The sequence below is a fragment of the Elephas maximus genome, chromosome 6 (assembly GCF_024166365.1).
Source record: "Elephas maximus indicus isolate mEleMax1 chromosome 6, mEleMax1 primary haplotype, whole genome shotgun sequence".
Classification (NCBI taxonomy): Eukaryota; Metazoa; Chordata; class Mammalia; order Proboscidea; family Elephantidae; genus Elephas; species Elephas maximus.
In genome coordinates this window covers 143,418,263-143,442,306 of record NC_064824.1, presented here as the reverse complement: position 1 = coordinate 143,442,306, position 24,044 = coordinate 143,418,263, and the positions used below count along the sequence as shown (strand labels likewise).

The window sequence follows — 24,044 nt, the reverse complement described above, 5'->3', positions numbered from 1 at the left end:
CGTTTGGCTGCCTTGTGGTGTTGGAGAGGCACATTTGGTATGGCAGTGCCTTCCAAGCGGGGGGAGCCCTTAATGGACTACACTTCAGGGTAACGGCAGGGTGGAGGGAGATCAGCCCCTAGGAAAATGGAGCTCGGTTCCTTCCCGTATTAGTATTCTCTGCTCCTGTCGCCTACCTGACAGAAGCAAAAGTGGTCATCTGGGGGAAGGTGATATCACCCAGAGCCTCTGTCCTTTGTTCATACACAGGGTTCAGCATTCGTCAGAGATAGCCAGTAGACCAGGAGCCAGGAGCAAAGGAAAAACCAGACATTAGAAGCAGACCCACAAGTTAGCTAGACTTTACAATAACTGCAATTGCCGTTTTTAAGAAAGCAGATGATAGGTTGCATAATTTTACTCAAGAACTAGAATGTATAAAAAAGAAACAATGGAAATCCAGAGCTGAAAAGCACAATGACTGAAATTAACTAAATAAGTGGGTTTAACCACAGATTAGACACAGCTGAGCAGATTAGTGAACTGGAAGTAAGATAAATGGAAGATATCAGACTAAAACCAAGAGAAACTTTTTTTAATGCTGTAAGTACAGTTATAAGTATATAATTTAATGCCATAAGTACAGGCTAATGCAGAAATTATCAAATAATGTCATTAATATCACATGTAAACAATATTCTGCTGAAGATCATTCAAAAGCGACTGTGGCAGTATGTCAACAGGGAACTGCCAGAAATTCAGGCTGGTTTCAGAAGAGGACGTGGAACCAGGGATATCATTGCTGATGTCGGATGGATCCTGGCTGAAAGCAGAGAATACCAGAAGGATGTTTACCTGTGTTTTATTGACTATGCTAAAGCATCCAGCTATGTGGATCATAAACAAATTATGGATAGCATTGCAACGAATGGGAATTCTGGAACACTTGATTGTACTCACGAGGAATCTGTACATGGATCAAGAGGCAATCGTGCAAAGAGAACAAAGGGGCACTGCATGGTTTAAAGTCAGGAAAAGGTGTGTGTCAGGGTTGTATTCTTCCACCATGTCTATTCAGTCTGTATGCTGAGCAAATAATCTGGGAAGCTGGACTACATGAAGAAGAACGGAGCATCAGGATTGGAGGAAGACTCATTAACAACCTGCGTTATGCAGATGACACAACCTTCCTTGCTGAAAGTGAAGAGGACTTGAACCTCTTATTGGCGAAGATCAAAGACTAAAGCCTTCAGTATGGATTACATCTCAACATAAAGAAAACAAAAATCCTCACAACTGGACCAATGAGCAACATCATGATAAATGCAGAAAAGATGGAGGTTGTTAAGGATTTCATTTTACTTGAATTCACAATCAACACCCATGGAAACAACAGTCAAGAAATCAAAAGACACATTGCGTTGGGCAAATCTGCTGCAAAGGACCTCTTTAAAGTGTTGAAAAGCAAAGATGTCACCTTGAGGAGTAAGGTGGGCCTGACCCAAGCCGTGGTGTTTTCAATCACCTCATTTTCATGTGGACCATGAATAAGGAAGACCGAAGAAGAATTGACGCCTTTGAATTGTGGTGTTGGCAAAGAATATTGAATATACCACGGACTGCCAAAAGAACGAACAAATCTGTCTTGGAAGAAGTAGAACCGGAATGCTCCTTAGAAGCAAGGATGACAAGACTATGTCTCACATACTTTGGACGTGCTATCAGGAGAGATCAGTCCCTGGAGGAGGACATCATGCTTGGTAAAGTAGAGGGTCAGCGAAGAAGAGGAAGACCCTCAACAAGATGGACTGACACAGTGGCTGCGATAATGGGCTCAAGTATAGCAACAATTGTGAGCATAGCCCAGGACCAGGGAGTGTTTTGTTCTGTTGTGCATGGGGTTGCTGTGAGCTGGAACCTACTCGATGGCACCTAACAACAACAACAGTTAGAAGACAAATAACTAACTGGGAAAACACTTTGTAGCTCATACTATAGAGAGCCAGGATACGTAAGTGTTGATCAGTACAAATAAATCCCAACAACCAAGTAGAAAAATGGACATTTATGAGTATTTCACTGAAAATGAAGTTCACATGACTCCCAAGTGTAACGTTCAACCTCACTTACTTAAACGTGAATTAAAATTATACCAAACTACCGTTTTTGACTTAATACAAAGAATAGAAGGTTTCTTAATAAAACAGCTTCAACAGCATAGGGAAACGCCTCCTTATGCCTCTGGCTGGAGCATGAATGGTCTGTTTCTGGGGAGAGTGATGTGTTAATGTCTATCAGAATCACAGTGGACAAGGGCTTGGATTCAGCTATCTCATTTATAAGAATTTATGCAATGGATACACTTGTCCTGTACATGAAATTGTGTACAAGGTTAGTAATTAGTTTGTCTGTAACAACACAAAAACTCAGAATATCTTAGATGGTTAAATAAATTATGGTCTATCTGTATAAAAAGGAATGAGGCGTTCCTGTACATACTAACAAGCACTGAGTTCAAGCTTCCCGTTGACCTGGGCCCAGTTTATGCTCCCAGCTTTAGGTGGCTGCAGCCTTCATCCCCCAGGTGCTACAGCTCTCTCTCTTGTCAGTAAGCCCCTGGGCTACCTCTCCCATGGCACTGGCTCTGTGCCCTCTGCACCTGCAGGTGCCCACCCCTGCCCTGGTGCCTAGCACTGCCACACCTTGGCGCCCAGCTCTCAGCACCCTCGGGCTTGTGTCTTCCCTGCATGGATCGCTGCATGAACACGCAGGCTGGCCACCACGGCCCTGAGACCCATGTGGAGCAGGGTCTTTGTCCCATGGTGAGGAAGACACAGGGCACAGTCCAGAAAACCCTCTAGCTAGGCCAGGTGCTCCACTGTGACCTGAGACTGGAACACAGATTTCCCAGGTCACAGACCAGAGTACTGAGGCAGGGCCCACCCAGAGGCAGAGTCCTTGTGGAGACAGGGCCCACCTGGAGGCAGGGTTCACCTAGAGGCCATATCCATGTGTAGGCAGGGTCCACCTGGAGGCAGTACCCACCTGGAGGACATATCCACATGGAGGCAGTACCCATCCAGAGGGTGTATCCACATGGAGGCAGGGCCCACCCAGAGGCTGTATCCACGTGGAGGCAGGGCCCACCCAGAGGCTGTATCCACGTGGAGGCAATACCCATCCAGAGGGTGTGTCCAAGTGGAGGCAGGGCCCACCCGGAGTCTGTATCCACGTGGAGGCAGGGCCCATGGGTGCACTTTGATGGAGAGGTGAAGAGACAAGAAGGAGCAGACGATGGATGCCTCCCTCTGGCTGCAGGAGACATCTGCTTTCCCACTGAGATGCGAAGGCTGTCTGGGCCTGTGGCCTCCAGGTGTCCCCCTCACTCTGCACTCCTGCTCTCCTGGGGCAGTCCCCCTCACTGAGGTGTGCGAGCCGCTGGCTAGTGTGCTGCCTTCCTTCAGAGAAGGGATATGGAGTCAGAGGTGGTTTGGTCTAAGAGCGTGACCGTGGACTTGCCCCAGGGCACCCAAGAGGCCTGCCCGTGCTTCCTCTCCTCTGAGCTACCCTTAACTGCTGGGGCTGAGGTCAGAGGGTGTGGCCCGTGAGGGGTCCCCTGAGCTTCCTGAGCCCAAGTCTCTGCTTCCAGCTCTGGGGTGGAGTCAGCAGCGGTTCCCTGGAACCGAAACACTGAGTCACCTGTCGGGAAGCCTTTGCTACATGAAGGACGGGAAAGGGGATGTGGTACTACTAAGTAGTCTCGCCACACTTTTAGGTGCAGCAAGCCTAGGAAGAAACCCCCCTCCCTTCTAGAAGGTGCCTGTGCCACCTTCTAGAAGGACTCCTAGCCACCTCGCTGCTCGCTGCCCAGCCGGTGTGTTGGGCGTGCAGTTATGCAACTCAGTATTTGCATACGTGCTCTCTAGGCCCCATGTGTGTTGGGGTGACTGTGGTAATCTGGGGCAGCTACTGGGTGCTTACCACTGTAGGACGGGGGTGTTGGGGCTTTGAGAGCGTGTTTCCCACGCGTACAAAGGGCACGTGTTAGCATTCATGTGTAGTGTGAGGAAAGGTACACAGGGTAGGGTGCTTGGAGGGTCTCTGCAGGAGCCCCACTCTCCTGCCTCCCGTCCAGGTTCAACGCCTTCCACCCGGACACCAGGAAGCCAATGCACCGAGAGTGTGGCTTCATCCGCCTGCAGCCTGACACCAACAAGGTGGCCTTCGTCAGCGCCCAGAACACAGGTACTGTCGCCCCCCGCCGGGCTGTCCTCCTGCACCAAGTGCATTTGGTGGAGGGACCTCCCTGGGGGTGCCTGTGTCACAGACACACGTTTGTCGGCTGGGTGAGAAATCCACATGGTCAGATGGGTGCCTTTTGGGATGGGTGGTGGGAGTGGGACTGCAGGTGGGCTGGGCCTTGAGCACCCAGTGGTGGCTGAGCGAGAAGCCTCTGGGAGCAGCTGGCTCTCTCCTGACTCTGCCAGCATTGCAGTAGTGGTGCCCTGCAGGCCTGCTCTGTCCATGGCCCAGGGCACAGCTGTTTCCTGTGGGTCTTGGAATCCGGGAGGGAAAATGGCACAAGGAACACCTGCTGTCACCGCCTGAAGTCCTCTGTCTTGCCACTTGGTTTACCCCAGTGTAATGTCATCCTAAAACACTTCATAACCAGGCTCACTGACCAGAAAATACTCTCCTCAGACGAGGTGGTTCCTGGAAGCGGGTGCTGAGGATGGGGCTGCCCAGGTGTGGCACAGAAGTCGGGCAGAAAGCCAGAGGGCATCTACTCGCTGCATGGTTCCCCCCTCCAAAAGGCCTTCTCAGAGCAGGGCACCTGCTGGAGGGGCTCTGGGAGGGCTCCCTGGCCTGTTTGATAGATGGGGGTGGGAGGGGTGGGTGGTGGCACATCCAGAGAGGGTGATGCTCCCTGGGACCCCTACCTATTTGGTGTAGGGGGATTTGTCCCCAACCCTCCAGGTACCTGGGAGGCCAATTGCAGACGGGGGGACATTGTCACCTCCATGGCTACAAAGCTCCCATCCCCATGGAGTCCTAGCTTGGAAAAAGACCCCCAGCAGGAGCTGCCTCAGCAGAGAATGCAGCGCGGGCATAGCAGTGGGGGTCTGCGGCTGGGTCTCCGTGGTGGGGCATTGTGTGGGCCCTAGGCATGCACTGACGAGGCCCCTTATTGCAGGCATCGTGGAAGTGGAGGAGGGCGAGGTGAATGGGCAGGAGCTGTCCATCGCCTCCCACTCCATCGCCAGGATCTCCTTCGCCAAGGAGCCCCACGTGGAGCAGGTGAGCACGCCTGTCACGGCCGTCCTCCGCTGGTCACTGCCAGTGTGGGCCCCATGGGCTCCCGGGGAGAAGCCTCTGGTCCGCGGCAGGGCCTCACAGCTGCTGGGGAGACGCCCAGCCCTGACAGTGTCGGCTTTGGAAGCACCCAGAGGAGACCCTCGCCTGCCCAGGGCCAGCTACACCCCAGCTGTCCGTCGTGTTCACGCACCACATCACGGGTGTCCTCTCCCCCTCTCTCTCACGAGTGCCGCAGCTCTCCCTTCACTGTGCTGCCAATAAGCCTCATTGCTGGTGGGTGGTTTTCACCGAATTACAAGACTCACTTGTGGCATCACGGACTTGTCAGGCGTGACTATTGAAACCTTTAATCATGCATTCAAACAGTTGATACTCTACGTGAAAATGGTTTCAAAACATACAAAGTGAATGGTGAATGCCGGATGTCCTAAAGAGGTTATTGTGTAGATCTGCAGTGATTCTGTGTGAGTGGTTTCTCCTGCACCACTGAGAGTGAGGGCTTTTGTTTGATTGCTGCAGGTTCTCAGGAAACGTTTTTTCCTCTGCACGGTCAGCAGGGCCACGGCCCCAACCTGAGAAATGCCCCTTGTTCCTGAGTGAAGTCAGAGCTGTGGACAGGCCCTTTTAAAGATGTCTGGGACAAAAGCCTCTGCTTGTTAGATAAATTCTCTTCTCAAATTTAGTCAAAATAAGCTCATTACCAACATGGTTAAGTAAATACCTGTACCTGCATATATACACGTACCTACATGCATGCATACATATGTGCACATGTTCACACACACCTGCACAGGTACACACACATGCACATGTACACACATGCATACACGTACCCACACACACCCACACGTGTGCACACCCACACGTGTGCACACGCCTGCACACGTACACGCCTGCACACGTACACATGCACATACCCACACGTGTGCACACTTGCACATGTACACACACCCACAGGTGCACACGTCTGCACACGTACACACCCACACACCTACATATACCCACACACACCTACACATACACCTGCACACGTACACCGACACGTACACATACACGCCCACACACGTGCACATATGCCTGCACATAGACGCCCACACACGCATACCCACACCTACACATGTATGCATACACGCTTGCACATGTACACATACGCATATCCACGTGCACTGCCCACACGTCTGCACATAGGCCTGCACACGTACACATACCCACAGGCACCAGCACATAACCACACATGTGCACACATACCTGCACATGTACACACACACCCCCACACATCTTCACACTTACATGCCCACCCACACACACACATACCCACACATGTACACATATTTGCATATGTACAAATAGGTGTCTTGAGCACTTTATTATGAGAATGTTAAGGTATGTAGCAAAGCTGAAAGACAGTGAGCACTCAGGTCCTCCGCTGACGTGTTGCTTGTGCTTCGTCACGTGCGCCCACTCACCCCCATCCACCCGGAAGTGCTAGGGCATCCCCTGTGACCACTGCCAAGGCCCTCACGGGTTCCCGGGTGCCACCCCAACATCACACCACATGGGCTGTCCTACTCCTTGTACCCTGAGCCTCGGTAGCCCTGTGCCTCACAGCACCCTGAGAAACAGCAGTTCCAGGGTCCCTCAACCCCACTCTAAGTGAGGATCAGAGTCCCCTGGCGCGTCAGGGCTGCCTCCCCACTTCTACTGTGCCTGATGCTGATGACCCTGAGATCTCATCTGCCAGCCTGGACCCCTCAGCACAATGAGGCCGGGCAGCTCTGCGTGGCCTCGCCGGCTTGTCCCCCTGGGCAGTGCCTGTTAAGGCGGTGGACCATCTTCTGTTGGGCAGTCCATTCTCACTGCCGTGTAGGAGTTCTCCACAGAATATAGACAAGCCCTTCTTCTCAGACCTTTCCAGGCCGAGAGCCTCTTTTCACTTTGTTGTTGTGTGTGGGACCAGGAGTTCTTAATTTCACAGCTCTCCTTCATGGCTTCTGTTTCTGGTGTGTGTTATTTCAGCAATTCTTTCTTATACCCAAGGGCAAAATATGTTCTTTTTTTTTTTTGTCCTGAGAGTTAACAGTTTGCCTTGAAACCTTTCTTTTAGGTTGTTAACCCAGCTGTACTTGATTTTGGGCCATGGGGTGGGGTCCACTCTCCTTTTCCAGTGCGTGAGCCAATGTCCCAGCCCACAATGAGGAGTGTGCCTCCTCACTCTCTGCCCCTGGCATGTGTCTCCATCCCCCATGGAAGGCTCTGTCTGTCTTGTACCAGTACCACACTGTGTTAATTGCTAGGGCTTGGTAGTCAGTGTTTTTTTTAATTAATGCTCTTGGTATAATGCTTGCATTTCGAGGATGCAGTTGGATACATTTTGACCAGTGTGTGTCCTCTTGGACTCACCTCCCCAATCCAGACCTGGAACAGCCTATCACCCCAGAAAGGGTCTTAGTTACCTTGGGCTGCTATAATAGAAAGACCACAAGTGGATGGCTTTAACAGAAATTTATTTTCTCACTGTTTAGGAGGCTAGAAGTCTGAATTCAGGGTGCCGGCTGTAGGAGAAGGCTTTCTCTCTCTGTCCTTGTCTCCTCTGAGCTGCTCCTGGGTGATCTTCACGGGGCTTGGCATGTCTGTTCCCCCATTTCTGGTCCTTTCTTTTGTTTCTTTTCATCTCTCAAAGGAGATTGACTTTAAGACGCACCCTACGTTAATGTTGTCTTATTAGCATAACAAAGACAACCCATTCTCAAATGGGAGTATAGCCACAAATATAGGGGTTAGAATTTACAACACCTATTTCTGGGTGACACGATTCAATCCATAACAGGGTCGTTGTGTTCCTTTGTGTGCCTTGCCTTACCCTCATGACTGGGGATTCCATGTCTGTCACTACAGATCCATGGCGAGCTCTAGGGCTCCTCACGGATGAGCGGTTTTTCTATTTTTGCTCCGTAAAGGTGCCCCACTTGAGTCTGTCCATTGTCTGTTGATGGACATTGGGGTTGTTTCCAGTTGTGTGCTGTTCTGAATAAAACTGCTGTAAGCATTTGTGGACAAGCCTTAACTGTAGACACACATTTTCCTTTCTCCTGGATAAATACCTAGGAACTGCTGAGTCATATGATAAGTGCCCAACTTACACGAAGCCGCTAGCCTGCGGGGCCTCTGCTGGTTTACTCTCCCTGCAGGGCCAGGGAGAGCTCCCAATTGTCCCGTGAACTTAGCTGTCTCGTGGCTGTGGTGTTGGGTTTCCCTGATGACTCAAGGCCTTGCTCATCTTCTCACTGGGCTTACTTGCTACTTTTCTTTCCCATTCTGTGGGATGAGCGTTCGGATCATCGCCCATTTTTACCTTGGGCTGGTTGTCTTCTTACTGAGGTGTAATAGTTCGTCTTGTAGTGTGGAGGCGGGTCCATGTGTTGAGGCCGTCCCATTCTGTGGCTTGCATTCTCAGTTCTCTATTGGTGCCTTTTGAAGAGCAAAGCTGGTTTCACTTTGGATAAAATGGTTTTTATCAGTTTTCTCTTTTCTGGTCAGTGCTTTCTGTGTCTTGTGTAGAATTTTTTGCTTAACCCAAAGTCCTTTTACTTCAAGGTTTGTGAAATTTGGTGGGAGGTAGGGGTCAGTCTAAGTTTTTGTGTTTATTTCTGTTGTTTGTTTATTAGCTTTTCCATGCAGATACCCAGTTGTTCTAGCGCCATTTGTTGAAAGAAAAAAAACTTATCTTTAATTACCTCATGGACTTATGTGGGTGCATTTGTTGAAAATCAACTCACTGTATATGTATGGACGTATTTCTGGACTCTGTCCTGTTCCATCAGCCTCTGTGTCTCTTTGTACCGGTACCACACCATCTTGATTGCTGTCACTTGATCCTGATCTGTGCATTATACTAATCCATGAAATCAAGTCATGTCAATCATTCTACTTTTTCTTTTTCCCCCAAAATTATTTTGACTGTATTGGGACTCTTTGCATTTCCATGTGAATTTTAGAATCAGCTTGTCAAAATGTTGATCGGAATTGCTCAAATTCCTGTATCAATTTGGAAAGAAATGCCCAATCTTAGCCAAACTGAGTCTTCATGATCTGAGTCTTGTGGTCTGTAACTGTGGTAGATCACTGCATCATTTAGGTCTCTCTCAGTGCTGTTACGTAATTTTTGGTGTGGTTTTGCACAGATTTTGTTAAATTTATCCCTAAGTGTTTCGTGTTTTTGGATGCTGTTATAAATGATGTTTAAAATATTCCAGCTATTTGTTGCTAGTTTATAGAATACAGTTGACTGTAGTATATTGATCTTGTATCAGTGTGACCCTATGAAATTCACTATTGATTCTAGTAGTTTTTTTATAGCTCCCTTAGAGTTTTCTACATAGTCATTTCATCTCAGAGACAGTATTACTTCTTCACAATTTTGATACCTTTTATTTCTTTCTCTGTCTTATTGCACTGGCTGGGACTAGCAGTATGATATCGAATAGAAGTGGTGAGAGTCAACATTCTTTCTTGTTTTCTGTCTTAGGGGGAATGCGTTCATTCAGGCTTTTCCCGTTGAGTAAGATGTTAACGGTAGTTTCTGTTTTTATCAGGTTATGTTTCTTTATACTTCTAGCTTGCCAGCTTTTTAAGAAATCATAAATGGGTGTTGAATTCTGACAAATGGTACTTCTGCAAATACTGAGGTGTTTGTCGTTTTTCTCCTTTATTCTGTTAATATGATCACTTACCATGATTAGTTTTCAAATGTTGAACTAACATTGCATTCGTGGAGTAAACCCCCCTTGATCATGATGGTCTTCCTTCCTTTTTCATACATTGCTGCATTTATGTGTTATTAAAATGTTAGGACGTTTATGTGTTATTAAAATGTTAGGACATCTCTGCATCATACAGGAGACACTAATGTGCAATTTTCTTGCAATGTTTTTGTCAGGTTTTGGTGTCAGAGTTAAAGTTCATAATAGTCCGTTATTACTGCTTTAATGTCTGTAGGGTCTCTGACATCCCCTCATTTATTTCTGATATTGGTCCACTGGTGACAAGTTTTCTTAGGTTTTTTTTTTTTTTTGAAAAAAAGTTTTACCTCCAGTTTTAAAGGATATTTTTGTCAGATAATAGAATTCTGCATTGATGGATATTTTCTTTAAGGAGTTTCCTGACATGGTTCCATTGTCTTCTGACGACCATTGTTTTTGGTGACAAGTCAGTGATCATGTTTACCTTTTTACCCCTGTATGTAAATGCCTTTTTTATCTCTGGTCACTTTTCTTTACTTTGGATTTCAGCTATTTCACTATGATGTTCCTGGGTGTGATTTTTGTATTTGTGCTGATTGGAGTCTCCTGAGATTCTTTAAATTGGGTTTTTTTTTTTTTTTTTTTGCCATTATTTGTTAACTATTTTTGTCCTATTTATTACTATCTTCCTCTTTTGAGACTCCTATTAAGCATATGTTGGACTATTTGATATTGTCCCACATATCCCTGAGACTTTGTTCATTTTTCTTTAATCTATTTCATTTATATTATTCATCTTGGATATTTTGTACTAACCTGTTTTCAAATACACTGAGTTTTTCTACTTTATCTCCGATATGCTTTTATCCCATTAAGTGAATTTTTCTCTGCATGCTTCTGTGTTTGTGTCTTTTCACAAGATGCCTCTTCTTCCTAGTTTGCTCCCTTTCTGTCCAGTTTCTACACCCACATTTTCTAATCCCATTTTAGCGGACCCAGCAACAGATAATCTGAGGGCTTGATGCTGGGACAAAAGGATGAACAGGGCTTGTTTCCACCATTGAGAAGCCCGTGGTGCCATCAGGGGGCCACCTCGACAGCCACTTCCTCCATGAAACCCTTCAGGTTCCCTACGATGGTTTTGTGGCCCTTTGAGCCTCCGCAGCATTGTGTTTGCTCCCTCATCATTTTCTGATCTGTAAAGAGTTGGCTCTGCAAACATCTTGTCTGTTCTCATAGAATGTAAGCTCCTTAGGGGAGGAACTGTGTCTCGTCTGGCTACAGCGCCTAATACTTGCAAGGTGTGGAGTCAGCAATGCCTGCACCGTCCCTTCCTTTAATGAAGATGCGGGTGAAAATGGTGCCTGTTAGAGGCATTAGCCCTTCCTGTGTGGGGCTGTTTAGGACACATTGGTTGCTGGTGGCCAGCCCCCTTAGGAAATGGGTGGCTCAATATTCCTTACATGAGGTTTGGATGGCTTGGATGGTTGTGGCTGCAGTTACCACCAAGGCTTCCTATGGGAGAGAGGTTTCGGGGGCTGGTGATTTATAAGAACACCTTCATTTTCAGGCATGGAAGGTGAGTGATAGGCTGTTCTGCTTTCATTTCTCATTTTTTTAATTTCATAAGCAATATGTTCTCATTTAAAAAAAAAAACTAAGAACTGAGTAAAAAGAAACACACACACACACACTTTACCACCAGAAAGAACCACTTTTGACATTTTTTCTTATGCATGTGTATTTATTTTTATAACAAAAATGATGCCATACTCCACGCACTTCTGTCTGTCTGCAGTTGCCATACAGTGCCCAGTGAGACGCTCTTTCAATGTGCTCGATCCAGGGGCGTGTAGTGCATTCACAGTGCTGCACGGCCATCTCCTCTCTCCAATTCTAGAATGTTTCATCACCCCAAAAAGAAACCCTATACTCTTAACCCCACCGCTGGCAACCACTTATCTGATCCTGTCTCTGGATTTGCCGACTGGTTATTTCGTATAAATGTTGTCATGCAGCTCGTGGCCTTTGAGTCTGGCTTCTTTCACTTAGCATCATATTTTCAAGGAGCGTCCACGTCATGCTCACAGACAGTTGTAACCTGTTTTCGCTGACGACATCCTGGACATCCCACCTTGTCCAGGACGCCCGCTGTCATCACCCAGGGGGACTGAACGGCAGCCCCACGATGCAGGCACTGTCATCAACACAAGCACCATGTTGTTGGGCCTTCTGGTTTTCTGATTCTTTGTGTGAATGGAGCTGCCGTGGATTGCCTTGCTCACTTCCTGACACTCAGCCTCACAGGGTCCCTCTGCCTGCCCTGTGCTCTGCGTCCTCCGCCCTGCCTCTCAGGACCTCACCAGGGGCCGTCCCTCCCTCACCTCCCACACCTGCTGCTGTGTCTTTAATCAGCATGCGCACGCATGTGTGTGTGTCTGCTTGTGTCATACGTGTGTGTCTCTTTGTGCCTCTTTCTCTCCCTCTCTGCAGTCTCTTTCCTCAGTCTCCTGTTTTTGAGCCCAGACAAGGCAGCGCACAGCCTACTCAGCTTAAACTCCTCCCGGTGACTTTCCTTGGAAGGGGAGGATAACAAGAAATTCCATCCACAGAAACACCAGTGTCCAGCAGGCTGCGAGGCCCAAGGCAACACGGACAGGAGATGCTTTCAGTGTGCTGGCCCCACCGTTGGCTGCCGAGGGGCTGGATGAGCCACTGTGACTTTCAGTGTGCTGGCCCCACCGTTGGCTGCCGAGGGGCTGGATGAGCCACTGTGACTGGTGCCAGCAACAGAGCCCTCTGAGGGTCTGCCAGCTGCTGCATGGCCGGGCACTGACGTCTGTCAGAAGGCAGCCTGCAGCGAGTGTGGAGTTCCCAGGATGTGTGCTTAATTCCTTCCCACTCCTCTTCAAGGATCAAAGCCTTGATTGTTCATTTTACAATGAGGCCCAGATTAAATATTTTTGCCTTAGAGATGCTAATGCCATGGCCGCCAGTGCAGGTTTTCTGTTGGTCCTCCTGGCTCTGCGAGCATCTTCTCTCCATCTTCCTCCTCCTCAGCTTCTTACACATCCTTTACCTGTTCCGGCCATCACCGTGGAGAGCACAGCACGCGCTCTGTTCGTTCACGTCTGGTATAAATGAGCACTTCGCTACTTCTGAACCGAGGACCTTTGGACAGCACCGCTCACGCTGTCACCTATGTGTGCCTGTCACCTGGGACCCCGCCCAGTAGGCATGTCAGGTGCTGCTGCTGCTGCTGCTGGCCCTCGGACCACTCTTCATATCACAAAGCCTTGGAAACTGCCTGCACTTGCCATTCTCTGCCTTTTCTGCTTTTCTGGGATCCTAACATTTATATGCATTAAACTCCAGACGATGTGGTGACCGTCAGGATGTCTGCTGGTAGAGAATTCTTTGTTTTTATCTGTCTAAAGATGCCTTTACTTTGCTTCATTTCTCAAGAGTCTTTTCCCGGCAGCTAGAATCCTAGGGTGAAAGAAGATTTGTTTTGGAACTTCAAAGATACTGTTCCATTGTTTTCTGGCTTCCAGCCTTTCTCTTGAGAAGTCACTTATAAATCTTATTGCCATTCTTTTGAAAGTAATGTCCCCACCCCTGACTGTTTCTCTGTGTTTTTGGTTTTCAGCCAAAGTTCTGCTATGATGTGATTTGAATATGGCGCTTGATTTTTTTTGTCAGTCTCAGAAAATTGCCCGTAATATCTTCAGATATTTTCTTGTGCCCATTCTCTTTTCTCTCTTCTTTTTTTAATTTATTTATTGTGCTTTAGTGAAAGTTTACAAATCAAGTCAGTCTCTCATACAAAAATTTATATACACCTTGCTATATACTCCTGGTTACTCTCCCCCTCATTAGACAGCACACTCCTTCCCTCTGCTCTCTGTTTTCGTGTCCATTCGGCTAGCTTCTGACCCCCTCTGCCCTCTCATCTCCCCTCCAGACCGGAGATGCCCACATAGTCTCATGTGTCTACTTGATCCAAGAAGCTCACTCCTCACCAGTATCATTTTCTATCCCATAGTCCAGTCCAATCCCTGTCTGAAGAGTTGGCTTTGTGGAGGGTTCCTGTCTTGGGCCAACAGAATGTCTGGGGAACCACTACCTCTGGGGCCCTTGCAGTCTCAGTCAGACCATTAAGTCTGGTCAGTTTGCGAGAATTTGGAGTCTGCATCCATTGCTCTCCTGGTGCCTTAGGGGTTCTCTGTTGTGTTCCCTGTCAGGGCGGTCATTGGTTGTAGCTGGGTACCATCTAGCTCTTCTGGTCTCAGGCTGATGTAGTCTATGGCTTATGTGGCCCTTTCTGTCTCTTGGGCTCATAATTACCTTGTGTCTTTGGTGTTCTTCATTCTCCCTTGCTGCAGGTGGGTTGAGATGAATTGATGCACCTTAGATGGCTGGTTGCTAGCGTTTAAGACTCCAGACACCACTTTCCAAAGTGGGATGCGGAGTGTTTTCTTTTATTTTTTTTTTAAATAATTTTTATTGTGGTTTAAGTGAAAGTTTACAAATCAAGTCAGTCTCTCACATATAAACTTATATACATCTTACTCCATACTCCCATTTACTCTCCCCCTAATAAGTCAGCCCGCTCCCTCCTTCCAGTGTTTCCTTTCATGACCGTTTTGCCAGTTTCTAAACCTCTCTACCCTCCCATCTCCCCTGTAGACAGGAGATCCCAACATAGTCTCAAGTGTCCACCTGATACAGGTAGCTCACTCCTCATCAGCATCTCTCTCCAACCCATTGTCCAGTCCCTTCCATGTCTGATGAGTTGTCTTCGGGAATGGTTCCTGTCCTGGGCCAACAGAAGGTTTGGGGACCATGACTGCCAGGATTTTTCCAGTCTCAATCAGACCATTAAGTCTGGTCTTTTTATGAGAATTTGGGGTCTGCATCCCACTGATCTTCTGCTCCCTCAGGGGTTCTCTGTTGTGCTCCCTGTCAGGGCAGTCATCGGTTGTGGTCGGGTAGCATCTAGTTCTTCTGGTCTCAGGATGATGTAAGTATCTAGTTCATATGGCCCTTTCTGTCTCTTGGGCTCCTAGTTATCGTATGACCTTGGTGTTCTTCATTCTCTTTTGATCCAGGTGGGTTGAGACCAATTGATACATCTGAGATGGCTGCTTGTTAGCATTTAAGACACCACAGTTGAAAGTCGGATGCAGAATGTTTTCTTAATAGAATTTATTTTGCCGATTGACTTAGATGTCCCCTGAAGCCATAGTCCCGAAACCCCTGCCCTTGCTCTGCTGACCTTCGAAGCATTCAGTTTATTCAGGAAACTTCTTTGCTTTTGGTCCAGCCCAGTTGAGCTGACCTTCCCTGTATTAAGTGTTGTCCTTCCCTTCACCTAAAGTAGTTTTATCTACTATCTAATCAGTAAATAACCCTCTCCTACCCTCCCTCCCCCATCTCATAACCACAAAAGAATGTGTTCTTCTTAGTTTAAACTATTTCTCAAGATCTTATAATAGTGGTCTTATACAATATTTGTCCTTCTGCCTCTGACTAATTTCGCTCAGCATAATGCCTTCCAGGTTCCTCCATGTTATGAAATGTTTCACAGATTCGTCACTGTTCTTTATCGATGCGTAGTAATCCATTGTGTGAATATACCATAATTTATTTACCCATTCATCTGTTGATGGACACCTTGGTTGCTTCCAGCTTTTTGCTATTGTAAACAGTGCTGCCATAAACGTGGGTGTGCATATATCTGTTCGTGTAAAGGCTCTTATTTCCCTGGAATATATTCCGAGGAGTGGGATTTCTGGGTTGTATGGTAGTTCTATTTCTAACTTTTTAAGGAAACGCCAGATAGATTTCCAAAGTGGTTGTACCATTTGACATTCCCACCAGCAGTGTAGAAGTGTTCCAGTCTTTCCACAGCCTCTCCAACATTTATTATTTTGTGTTTTTTGGATTAATGCTAGCCTTGTTGGAGTGAGATGAAATCTCATCGTGGTTTTAATTTGCATTTATATAATGGCTAATGATCAAGAGCGTTTTCTCAAGTATCTGTTAGCTGCCTGAATATCTTCTTTAGTGAAATGTGTGTTCATATCCTTTGCCCACTTCTTGATTGGGTTGTTTGTCTTTTTGTGGTTGAGGTTTAACAGAATCATATAGATTTTAGAGATCAGGTGCTGGTCGGAGATGTCATAGCTGAAAATTCTTTCCCAATCTATAGGTGGTCTTTTTACTCTTTTGGTGAAGTCTTTAGATGAGCATAGGTGTTTGATTTTTAGGAGCTCCCAGTTATCTGGTTTCTCTTCGTCATTTTTGGTAATGTTTTATATTCTGTTTATGCCTTCTATTAGGGCTCCTAACGTTGCCCCTATTTTTTTTTCCATGATGTTTATCACCTTAGTCTTTATGTTTCAGACTTTGATCCACATGGAGTTAGGTTTTGTGCATGGTGTGAGGTATGGGTCCTGTTTCATTTTTTTGCAAATGGATATCCAGTTATGCCAGCACCATTTGTTGAAAAGACTGTCTTTTCCCCAATTAACTGACACTGGGCCTTTGTCAAATATCAGCTGCTCATATGTGGATGGATTTATATCTGGGTTCTCAATTCTGTTCCATTGGTCTGTGTGCCTGTTGTTGTACCAGTACCAGGCTGTTTTGACTACTGTGGCTGTATAATATGTTCTAAAATCAAGTAGAGTGAGACCTCCCACTTTCTTCTTCTTTTTCAGTAATGCTTTACTTATCCAGGGCTTCTTTCCCTTCCATATGAAGTTCGTGATTTGTTTCTCCATCACATTAAAAGATGTCGTTGGAATTTGGATCGGAAGTGCATTGTATATATAGATGGCTTTTGGTAGAATAGACATTTTTATTATGTTAAGTCTTCCTATCCATGAGCAAGGTATGTTTTTCCACTTATGTAGGTCCCTTTTAGTTTCTTGCACTACTACTTTGTAGTTTTCTTTGTACAGGTCTTCTACATCTTTGGTAAGATTTATTCCTAAGTATTTTATCTTCTTGGGGGCTACTGTGAATGGTATTGATTTGGTGATTTCCTCTTCGATGTTCTTTTTGTTGGTGTAGAGGAATCCAACTGATTTTTGTTATGTTTATCTTGTAACCTGAAACTCTGTGCAACTCTTCTATTAGTTTCAGTAGTTTTCTGGAGGATTCCTTAGGGTTTTCTGTGTATAAGATCATGTTATCTGCAAATAGAGATAATTTTACTTCTTCCTTGCCAATCCAGATGCCCTTTATTTCTTTGTCTAGCCTAATTGCTCTGGCTAGGACCTCCAGCACAATGTTGAATAAGAGCGGTGATAAAGGGCATCCTTGTCTGGTTCCTGTTCTCAAGGGAAATACTTTCAGGCTCTCTCCATTTAGAATGATGTTGGCTGTTGGCTTTGTATATGCCCTTTATTATGTTGAGGAATTTTCCTTCAGTTCCTATTTTGCTGAGAGTTTTTATCATGAATGGGTGCTGGACTTTGTCAAATGTCTTTTCTCCATCAATTGATAAGATCATGTGGTTTTTGTCTTTCGTTTTATTTATATGGTGGATTACATTAATGGTTTTTCTAATATTGAACCAACCTTGCATACCTGGTATAAATCCCACTTGGTTGTGGTGGATTATTTTTTTGATATGTTGTTGAATTCGATTGGCTAGAATTTTGTTGAGGATTTTTGCATCTATGTTCATGAGGGATATAGGTCTGTAATTTTCTTTTTTTTGTGGTATCTTTACCTGGTTTTAGTATCAGGGATATGCTGGCTTCATGAGTTAGGTAGTATTCCATCATTTTCTGTGCTCTGAAAGACCTTTAGTAGCAGTGGTGTTAACTCTTCTCTGAAAGTTTGGTAGAACTGCAGTGAAGCCGTCTGGACCAGGGCTTTTTTTTGTTGGGAGTTTTTTGATTACCTTTTCAATCTCTTTTTTTGTTATGGGTCTATTTAGTTGTTCTACTTCTGATTGTGTTGGTTTAGGTAGGTCGTGTTTTTCTAGGAATTCATCCATTTCTTCTAGGTTTGCAAATTTGTTAGAGTACAATTTTTCATAATAATCTGATACGATTCTTTTAATTACAGTTCGGTCTGTTGTGATGTGGCCCTTCTCATTTCTTATTCGGGTTATTTGTTTCCTGCCTGTATTTCTTTAGTCAGTCTGGCCAATGGTTTATCAATTTTGTTAATTTTTTCAAAGAACCAGCTTTTGGCATTGTTAATTCTTTCAATTGTTTTTCTGTTCTCTAATTCATTTAATTTAGTTCTGCTCTAATTTTTATTGTTTTCTTCTGGTGCCTGATGGATTCTTTTGTTGCTCGCTTTCTATTTGTTCAAGTTGTAGGGACAGTTCTCTGCTTTTGGCTCTTTCTTCTTTATGTATGTGTGCTTTTATCGATATAAATTGACCTCTGAGCACTGCTTTTGTTGTGTCCCAGAGGTTTTGATAGGAAGTGTTTTCATTGTCATTGCATTCTATTGAATTTCTTTATTCCCTCCTTAATGTCTTCTATAACCCAGTCTTTTTTGAGCAGGGTATTGTTCAGTTTCCATGTATTTGATTTCTTTTCCCTGATTTTTCTGTTACTGATTTCTTTTATGGCCTTGTGGTCTGAGAAGATGCTTTGTAATATTTCAGTGTTTTGGATTCTGCAAAGGTTTGTTTTATGACCGAATATGTGATCTATTCTAGAGAACGTTCCATGTGCACTAGAAAAAAAAGTATACTTTGCAGCTGTTGGGTGGAGTGTTCTGTATAAGTCTATGAGGTCAGGTTGGTTGATTGTAGCAATTAGGTCTTACGTGTCTCTGTTGAGTTTCTTACGGGAAGTCCTGTCCTTCTCCAAAGTGGTGTGTTGAAGTCTCCTACTATAATTGTGGAGGTGTCTATCTCACTTTTCAGTTCTGTTAAAGTTTGTTTTATGTATCTTGCAGCCCTGTCATTGGGTGCATAAATATTTAATATGGTTATATCTTCCTGGTCAATTGTCCCTTTAATCATTATGTAGTGTCGTTCTTTATCCTTTGCGGTAGATTTAACTTCGAAGTCTATTTTTGTCAGAAATTAATATTGCTACCCCTGCTCTTTTTTGCTTATTGTTTGCTTGATATATTTTTTTCCATCCTTTGAGTTTTAGTTTGTTTGTGTCTCTAAGTCTACGGTGTGTCTCTTGTAGGCAGCATATAGACGGATCATGTTTCTTTATCCAGTCTGAGACTCTCTGTCTCTTTACTGGTGCATTTAGTCCATTTACATTCAGCGTAATTATAGATAAGTATGTGTTTTGTTTTGTTTTGTTTTGTTTTAAAAAAAGAAAAACACATACTTTTTTATGTGTTTAGTGCTGTCATTTTGATGCTTTTTTGTGTGTGTTGTTTACAATTTCATTTTTCCACTTACTTTTTTGTCCTGAGTTTTTCTTTGTAAATTGTGTGTTCCTCATTTTCATAGTAGTTGAATTTATGTTTGCTGAGTCGTTATGTTTTTCTTGGTTTTTATTTTGAATTATGGAATTGTTAGACCTCTTTGTGGTTACCTTAATATTTACCCCTATTTTTCTATGTAAAAACTTAACTTGTATTGTCCTATATCACCTTGTATCCCTCTCCATATGGCAGTTCTATGCCTCCTGTATTTAGTCCCTCTTTTTGATTTTTTTTTTTTTTTTGATTATTGTGATCTTTTACCTAATGACTTCAGTGATTCCCTGTTTTGAGCATTTTTTTCGTTTTAAAATTAATCTTAATTTGTTTTTGTGATTTCCCTATTTGAGTTGATATCAGGATGTTCTGTTCTGTGACCTTGTGTTGTACTGGTATATGATACTATTGATTTTGTTACCAAACAATCCTTTAGTATTTCTTGTAGCTTTGGTTTGGTTTTTGCAAATTCTCTAAGCTTGTGTCTATCTGTAAATGTTTTAATTTCACCTTCATATTTGAGAGAGAGTTTTGCTGGATATATGATCCTCGGCTGGCAGTTTTTCTCCTTCAGTGCTCTATATATGTCATCCCATTGCCTTCTGGACTGCATGGTTTCTGCTGAGTAGTCTGAACTTATTGATTCTCCTTTGTAGGTGACTTTTCGTTTATCCTTGGCTGCTTTTAAAATTTTCTCTTCATCTTTGGTTTTGGCAAGTTTAATGATAATATGCCTTGGTGGTTTTCTCTTTGGATCAGTTTTGTATGGGGTTCCATGAGCACCTTGGACAGATATCCTTTCATCTTTCACGATGCCAGGGAAGTTTTCCGCCAACAGATCTTCAACCATTCTCTCTGTATTTTCTGTCATCCCTCCCTGTTCTGGGACTCCAATCACACGCAAGTTATTCTCCTTGATGGAGTCCCGCGTGATTCTCAGGGCTTCTTCCTTTTTTTAATTCTTTGATCTGGTTTTTCTTCAGCTACATTGGCGTCAGTTGCCTTGTCCTCCAGCTCCTCCATGCAGAGTGTTTTCTTAGCAGATTTTATTATGTCAGTTGACCTAGATGTCCCATGAAACCATGGTCCCCAAGCCCTGCCCCTGCTACGCTGGCCTTCAAAGTGTTCAGTTTGTTCAGGAAACTGCTTTGCTTTTGGTTCAGTCCAGTTGTGCTCACCTCTCCCGTACTGTGTGTTGTCTGTCCCTTCACCCAAAATAGTTCTTGTCTACTGTCTAATTAGTGAATACCCCTCTCTCTCCACTCTTATAACCATCAAAGAATATTTTCTTCTCTGTTTAAACTATTTTTTGAGTTCTTATTATAGTGGTCTCATACAATGTTTGTTCTTTTGAAACTGACTACTTTCACTCATCATAATGCCTTCCAGATTCCTCCCTGTTATGAAATGTTTCACAGATTCATCACTGTTCTTTATCAATGAGCAGTGTTCCATCGTGTGAACATACCATAATTTATTCATTCATCTGTTGATGGGCACCTTGGTTGCTTCCATCTTTTTGCTACTGTAAACAGTGCTGCAATAAACATGGGTGTACATACATCTATTTGTGTAAAGGCTCTTAGTTCTCTAGGATGTATTCCAAGCAGTGGGATTGCTGGATCATATGGTAGTTCTACTTCTAGCTTTTTAAGGAGGCGCCAAATCGATTTCCAAAGTGGCTGTACCTCCTCTCTTCTTCTTGGACTCCAGTTACGCATACATTGAACTTTTTTACCGTTTCCAGCATCTCTCATGCTTTGATCGTATTTTGTAGTTTCTTCTCTCCAAGCTTCAGTCTGGATATTTTCTACTGACTGTTTTCCGGTTCATCAACCCTAATAACTTCACTTTTGGCCTCCTGGGTGTGTGTGTTTCCATTAGCTGCTTTTTCTTTTGAAAATCCGTCATTTGCTGTTATTCCCTGGTTTGCTCAAGATATGTTTTTTCCTTTTCTTCTTGAATTCTAGACATCATGTTTGAAAAATTATAGTCATAATCTGTGGCTTTGGTTGACATGAACTTTGACCAAAGAACAGTCCTTATGCCTCTGGTTGTTGATCGGGAAGGGCAGATCGTGTTAGCCTGGTATTGAGCTGCTTCGAAGCTGAACGTCTCTAGAAGGCTGGTCTGTTCCTGGTTAACCTGTACTCCTGGGATCTCGACTGAGCCTGGCATGTTCTCCAGCGTCTCTCCTAGACAGATCCTGAACCCAGATTTTGACTTCCTTTGCTTAGCTCCTCAGTCCCTTGGCCACCACTTCCTGTTTCATCTTGGCCTTCACCCTTGTCCCCTCAACCTCCAGGCACTGCTTGCAATCCACACTGGGCCCAAGTGAGTAACGGCTCAAACTGGCCCCCCTCTGCACCCCTTCTCCAGGGGACCCTGGTCCTAGCTGCGTTGGTGGTTCTCTGATGCCTTTCAGTAGTCTGGCTTTTCTGTTTTTTTCAGCACAAGACAGTTGGTCAGTTACAAAGTACAAAGTAGTTGAGCATGGCCAGAAGCAGAACTAATATTCCATGTACTTCTGGAAGCCCCACCACGCTCCTCAGTTCCAGAAAGGTGAAGATGGTCTGTGAGTTTTCTTTCAACACTTGTCATGGTTTCACACTTTTTACCAGCAAACACTGGCGGATTTTCTCTTACAAAGTGCTGGAAACTCCAGGCATTTAGTATTGCCTAATTTGGAGATTGCAACAGACATGTGTTCTTGTTGGAAATGGCTGCTGTTATTTATTCTGATGTATTAGTGGTTCCGAAGGTGTGTTACTGATTTTTCCAAGGACACATTTGACATCAGTTCAAGACAGGACTTCAGACCGGTTCGTTCTCGTTCAACCCCCTGCTGAGAATTTGCCTTTTCACCCCAGATATTACTGGAACAGAATCTGCATTTTAGTAAGGTCCCCAGGTGATTCTGACGTATACACACGTAGGTTAAAACGTAGATTCTGATTCAGTATATCTAGGTGGGAGATGCGAATTCTCACCAGGGGGTTGAACCAGTTCAAAGCCCTGGTTCAAGAATGTGGCGTAAAAGTGGAAAGTGACAAATAAGGAAAACATTTGAAAGTTCAGCTTTTGTCTGATCAGGTGTGTGATTTATAAAAACAGATTGGGTCTAAATGCTCCCTGTGTGGACAGCTCCTGCGTTCACCTGTTTGTTGTCGGGGGGCACCTGAGGGACAGTGGAGAGCCGTGGCCTGAAACCTCGGTCTGGCCACGCCTGTTGGCAGCTCTGGGCTGGGCGTCTGCCACCTGTGACAAGGACGCTTGTGGCTCACAGGCCTGTGACAAGTCAGGTAACACGTGGTGACATCTGCCAGAGTGCTTGGCCATGGCAGGTGCCAGAGCATAAGTCAAACCTTCCGAAGATGAAGCTAAGGTGTTTGTGTGTCTGTCTGTTCTCCTGCTTAGATTACCCGAAAATTCAGGCTGAATTCTGAAGGCAAACTTGAACAGACAGTCTCCATGGCAACCACTACTCAGCCGATGACTCAGCATCTTCACATCACCTACAGGAAGGTGACACCGTGAACCAGCGAGCCTCGTCCTTGTCCTCAAGGGCGGGGCCTCCAGGGACGTCCAGCGGCTTGTACGTCGACGGTGTGGCTTGGCCGCATCCCTGGAGCAGAGCGGCCTGGCCCGCGGGTGCGGCGGGCAGGAGAGTGTCGTTCAGATGTCCCCGTAATGGAGTAGAAAAACCAAATAAAAGGCCTTTATTTTTGTGGCTGAGGATTTTGCATATTATCGCTGTGTAGACTGTATGTTTTTCATCTGCTGATAATGGTTTTCCAGAGTCTTTACCCTAAGAATGAAGAAGGGATGGCTCTTTCCTTCTTTTTTTCCTGCAGTTTTGACAAGAGCTAAGATACTTACAAATTTTCAATAGTCAACAATAATTGAAGGTAAAGATGGGAAAATGAATTGCAGTATATTTTTGTTACTTTTACAAAGAGATAAAGGAGGCCAGGGACCCATCCACTGAGGCCAAAGGGCGCTTATTCCCAAAACGAGAGACTGGTTGTTAATTTAGTATCATTATATGAAGTTTATTTTATTATTCTGTAATATAATATTACTTGTTTTGTTTACCATGAAGTTTCCAAACACAGTAATCCCCGGCAACCCAGCTTCAATTGCTGAATTCATCTGTGTGTGTGTGTGCGCGCGCGCGAGCGTGTGAGCGCGCACGCTAAAGAGTTTTTAAGCAAGTTCCAGACATAATGGCATTTACCCTTAAATACTTTGGTGGGCATCTAAAATCAAAACGATACACTTTTCTTTTTAACACGCAGTACAGGAGACCTGGCCCACAGGTGTAAGCGGGAAGTGTCAAAAGGGGGTGGTGCTCTGGCCCCCACAATGAATGCTTCGGTAGCCACCCTGCTCCGGGCCAGGGACAGGCCTCGCCACGTGGTGGTGCCAGGACCTGAGGGCTCAGAGGATGGCCCAGGGCTGCTACTCAGCCTTCTGATGTAGTGGGGGGCATGGCCAGCACTTGGAGACCAAGGGGCAGCGAGGGCTGGAGTTGCCCCAAAGGAGCCTGGCGCTGCAGGAATGAGTGATTTGAGAGAACCTGAAGGCACC

At 45.1% G+C, this 24,044-nt stretch overlaps 1 protein-coding gene across 2 annotated transcripts in view; it reads left to right on the top strand.

Annotated features, from left to right (window-relative positions):
• Nucleotides 1-23,226, top strand: part of THAP4 (THAP domain containing 4) — a 54,039-nt gene extending 30,813 nt beyond the window's left edge. The window contains exons 4-6 of one of the 2 annotated variants that reach the window (XM_049888739.1): nt 4,115-4,224; nt 5,174-5,277; nt 22,872-23,226. In XM_049888739.1, the coding sequence (XP_049744696.1) occupies nt 4,115-4,224; nt 5,174-5,277; nt 22,872-22,991 (334 nt within the window). In that variant the 3' untranslated portion in view covers nt 22,992-23,226. The remainder of the gene's footprint in view (nt 1-4,114; nt 4,225-5,173; nt 5,278-22,871) is intronic. The other variant, XM_049888740.1, reaches the window with a different exon arrangement.
• The last annotated feature ends 818 nt before the right edge of the window (nt 23,227-24,044 follow it).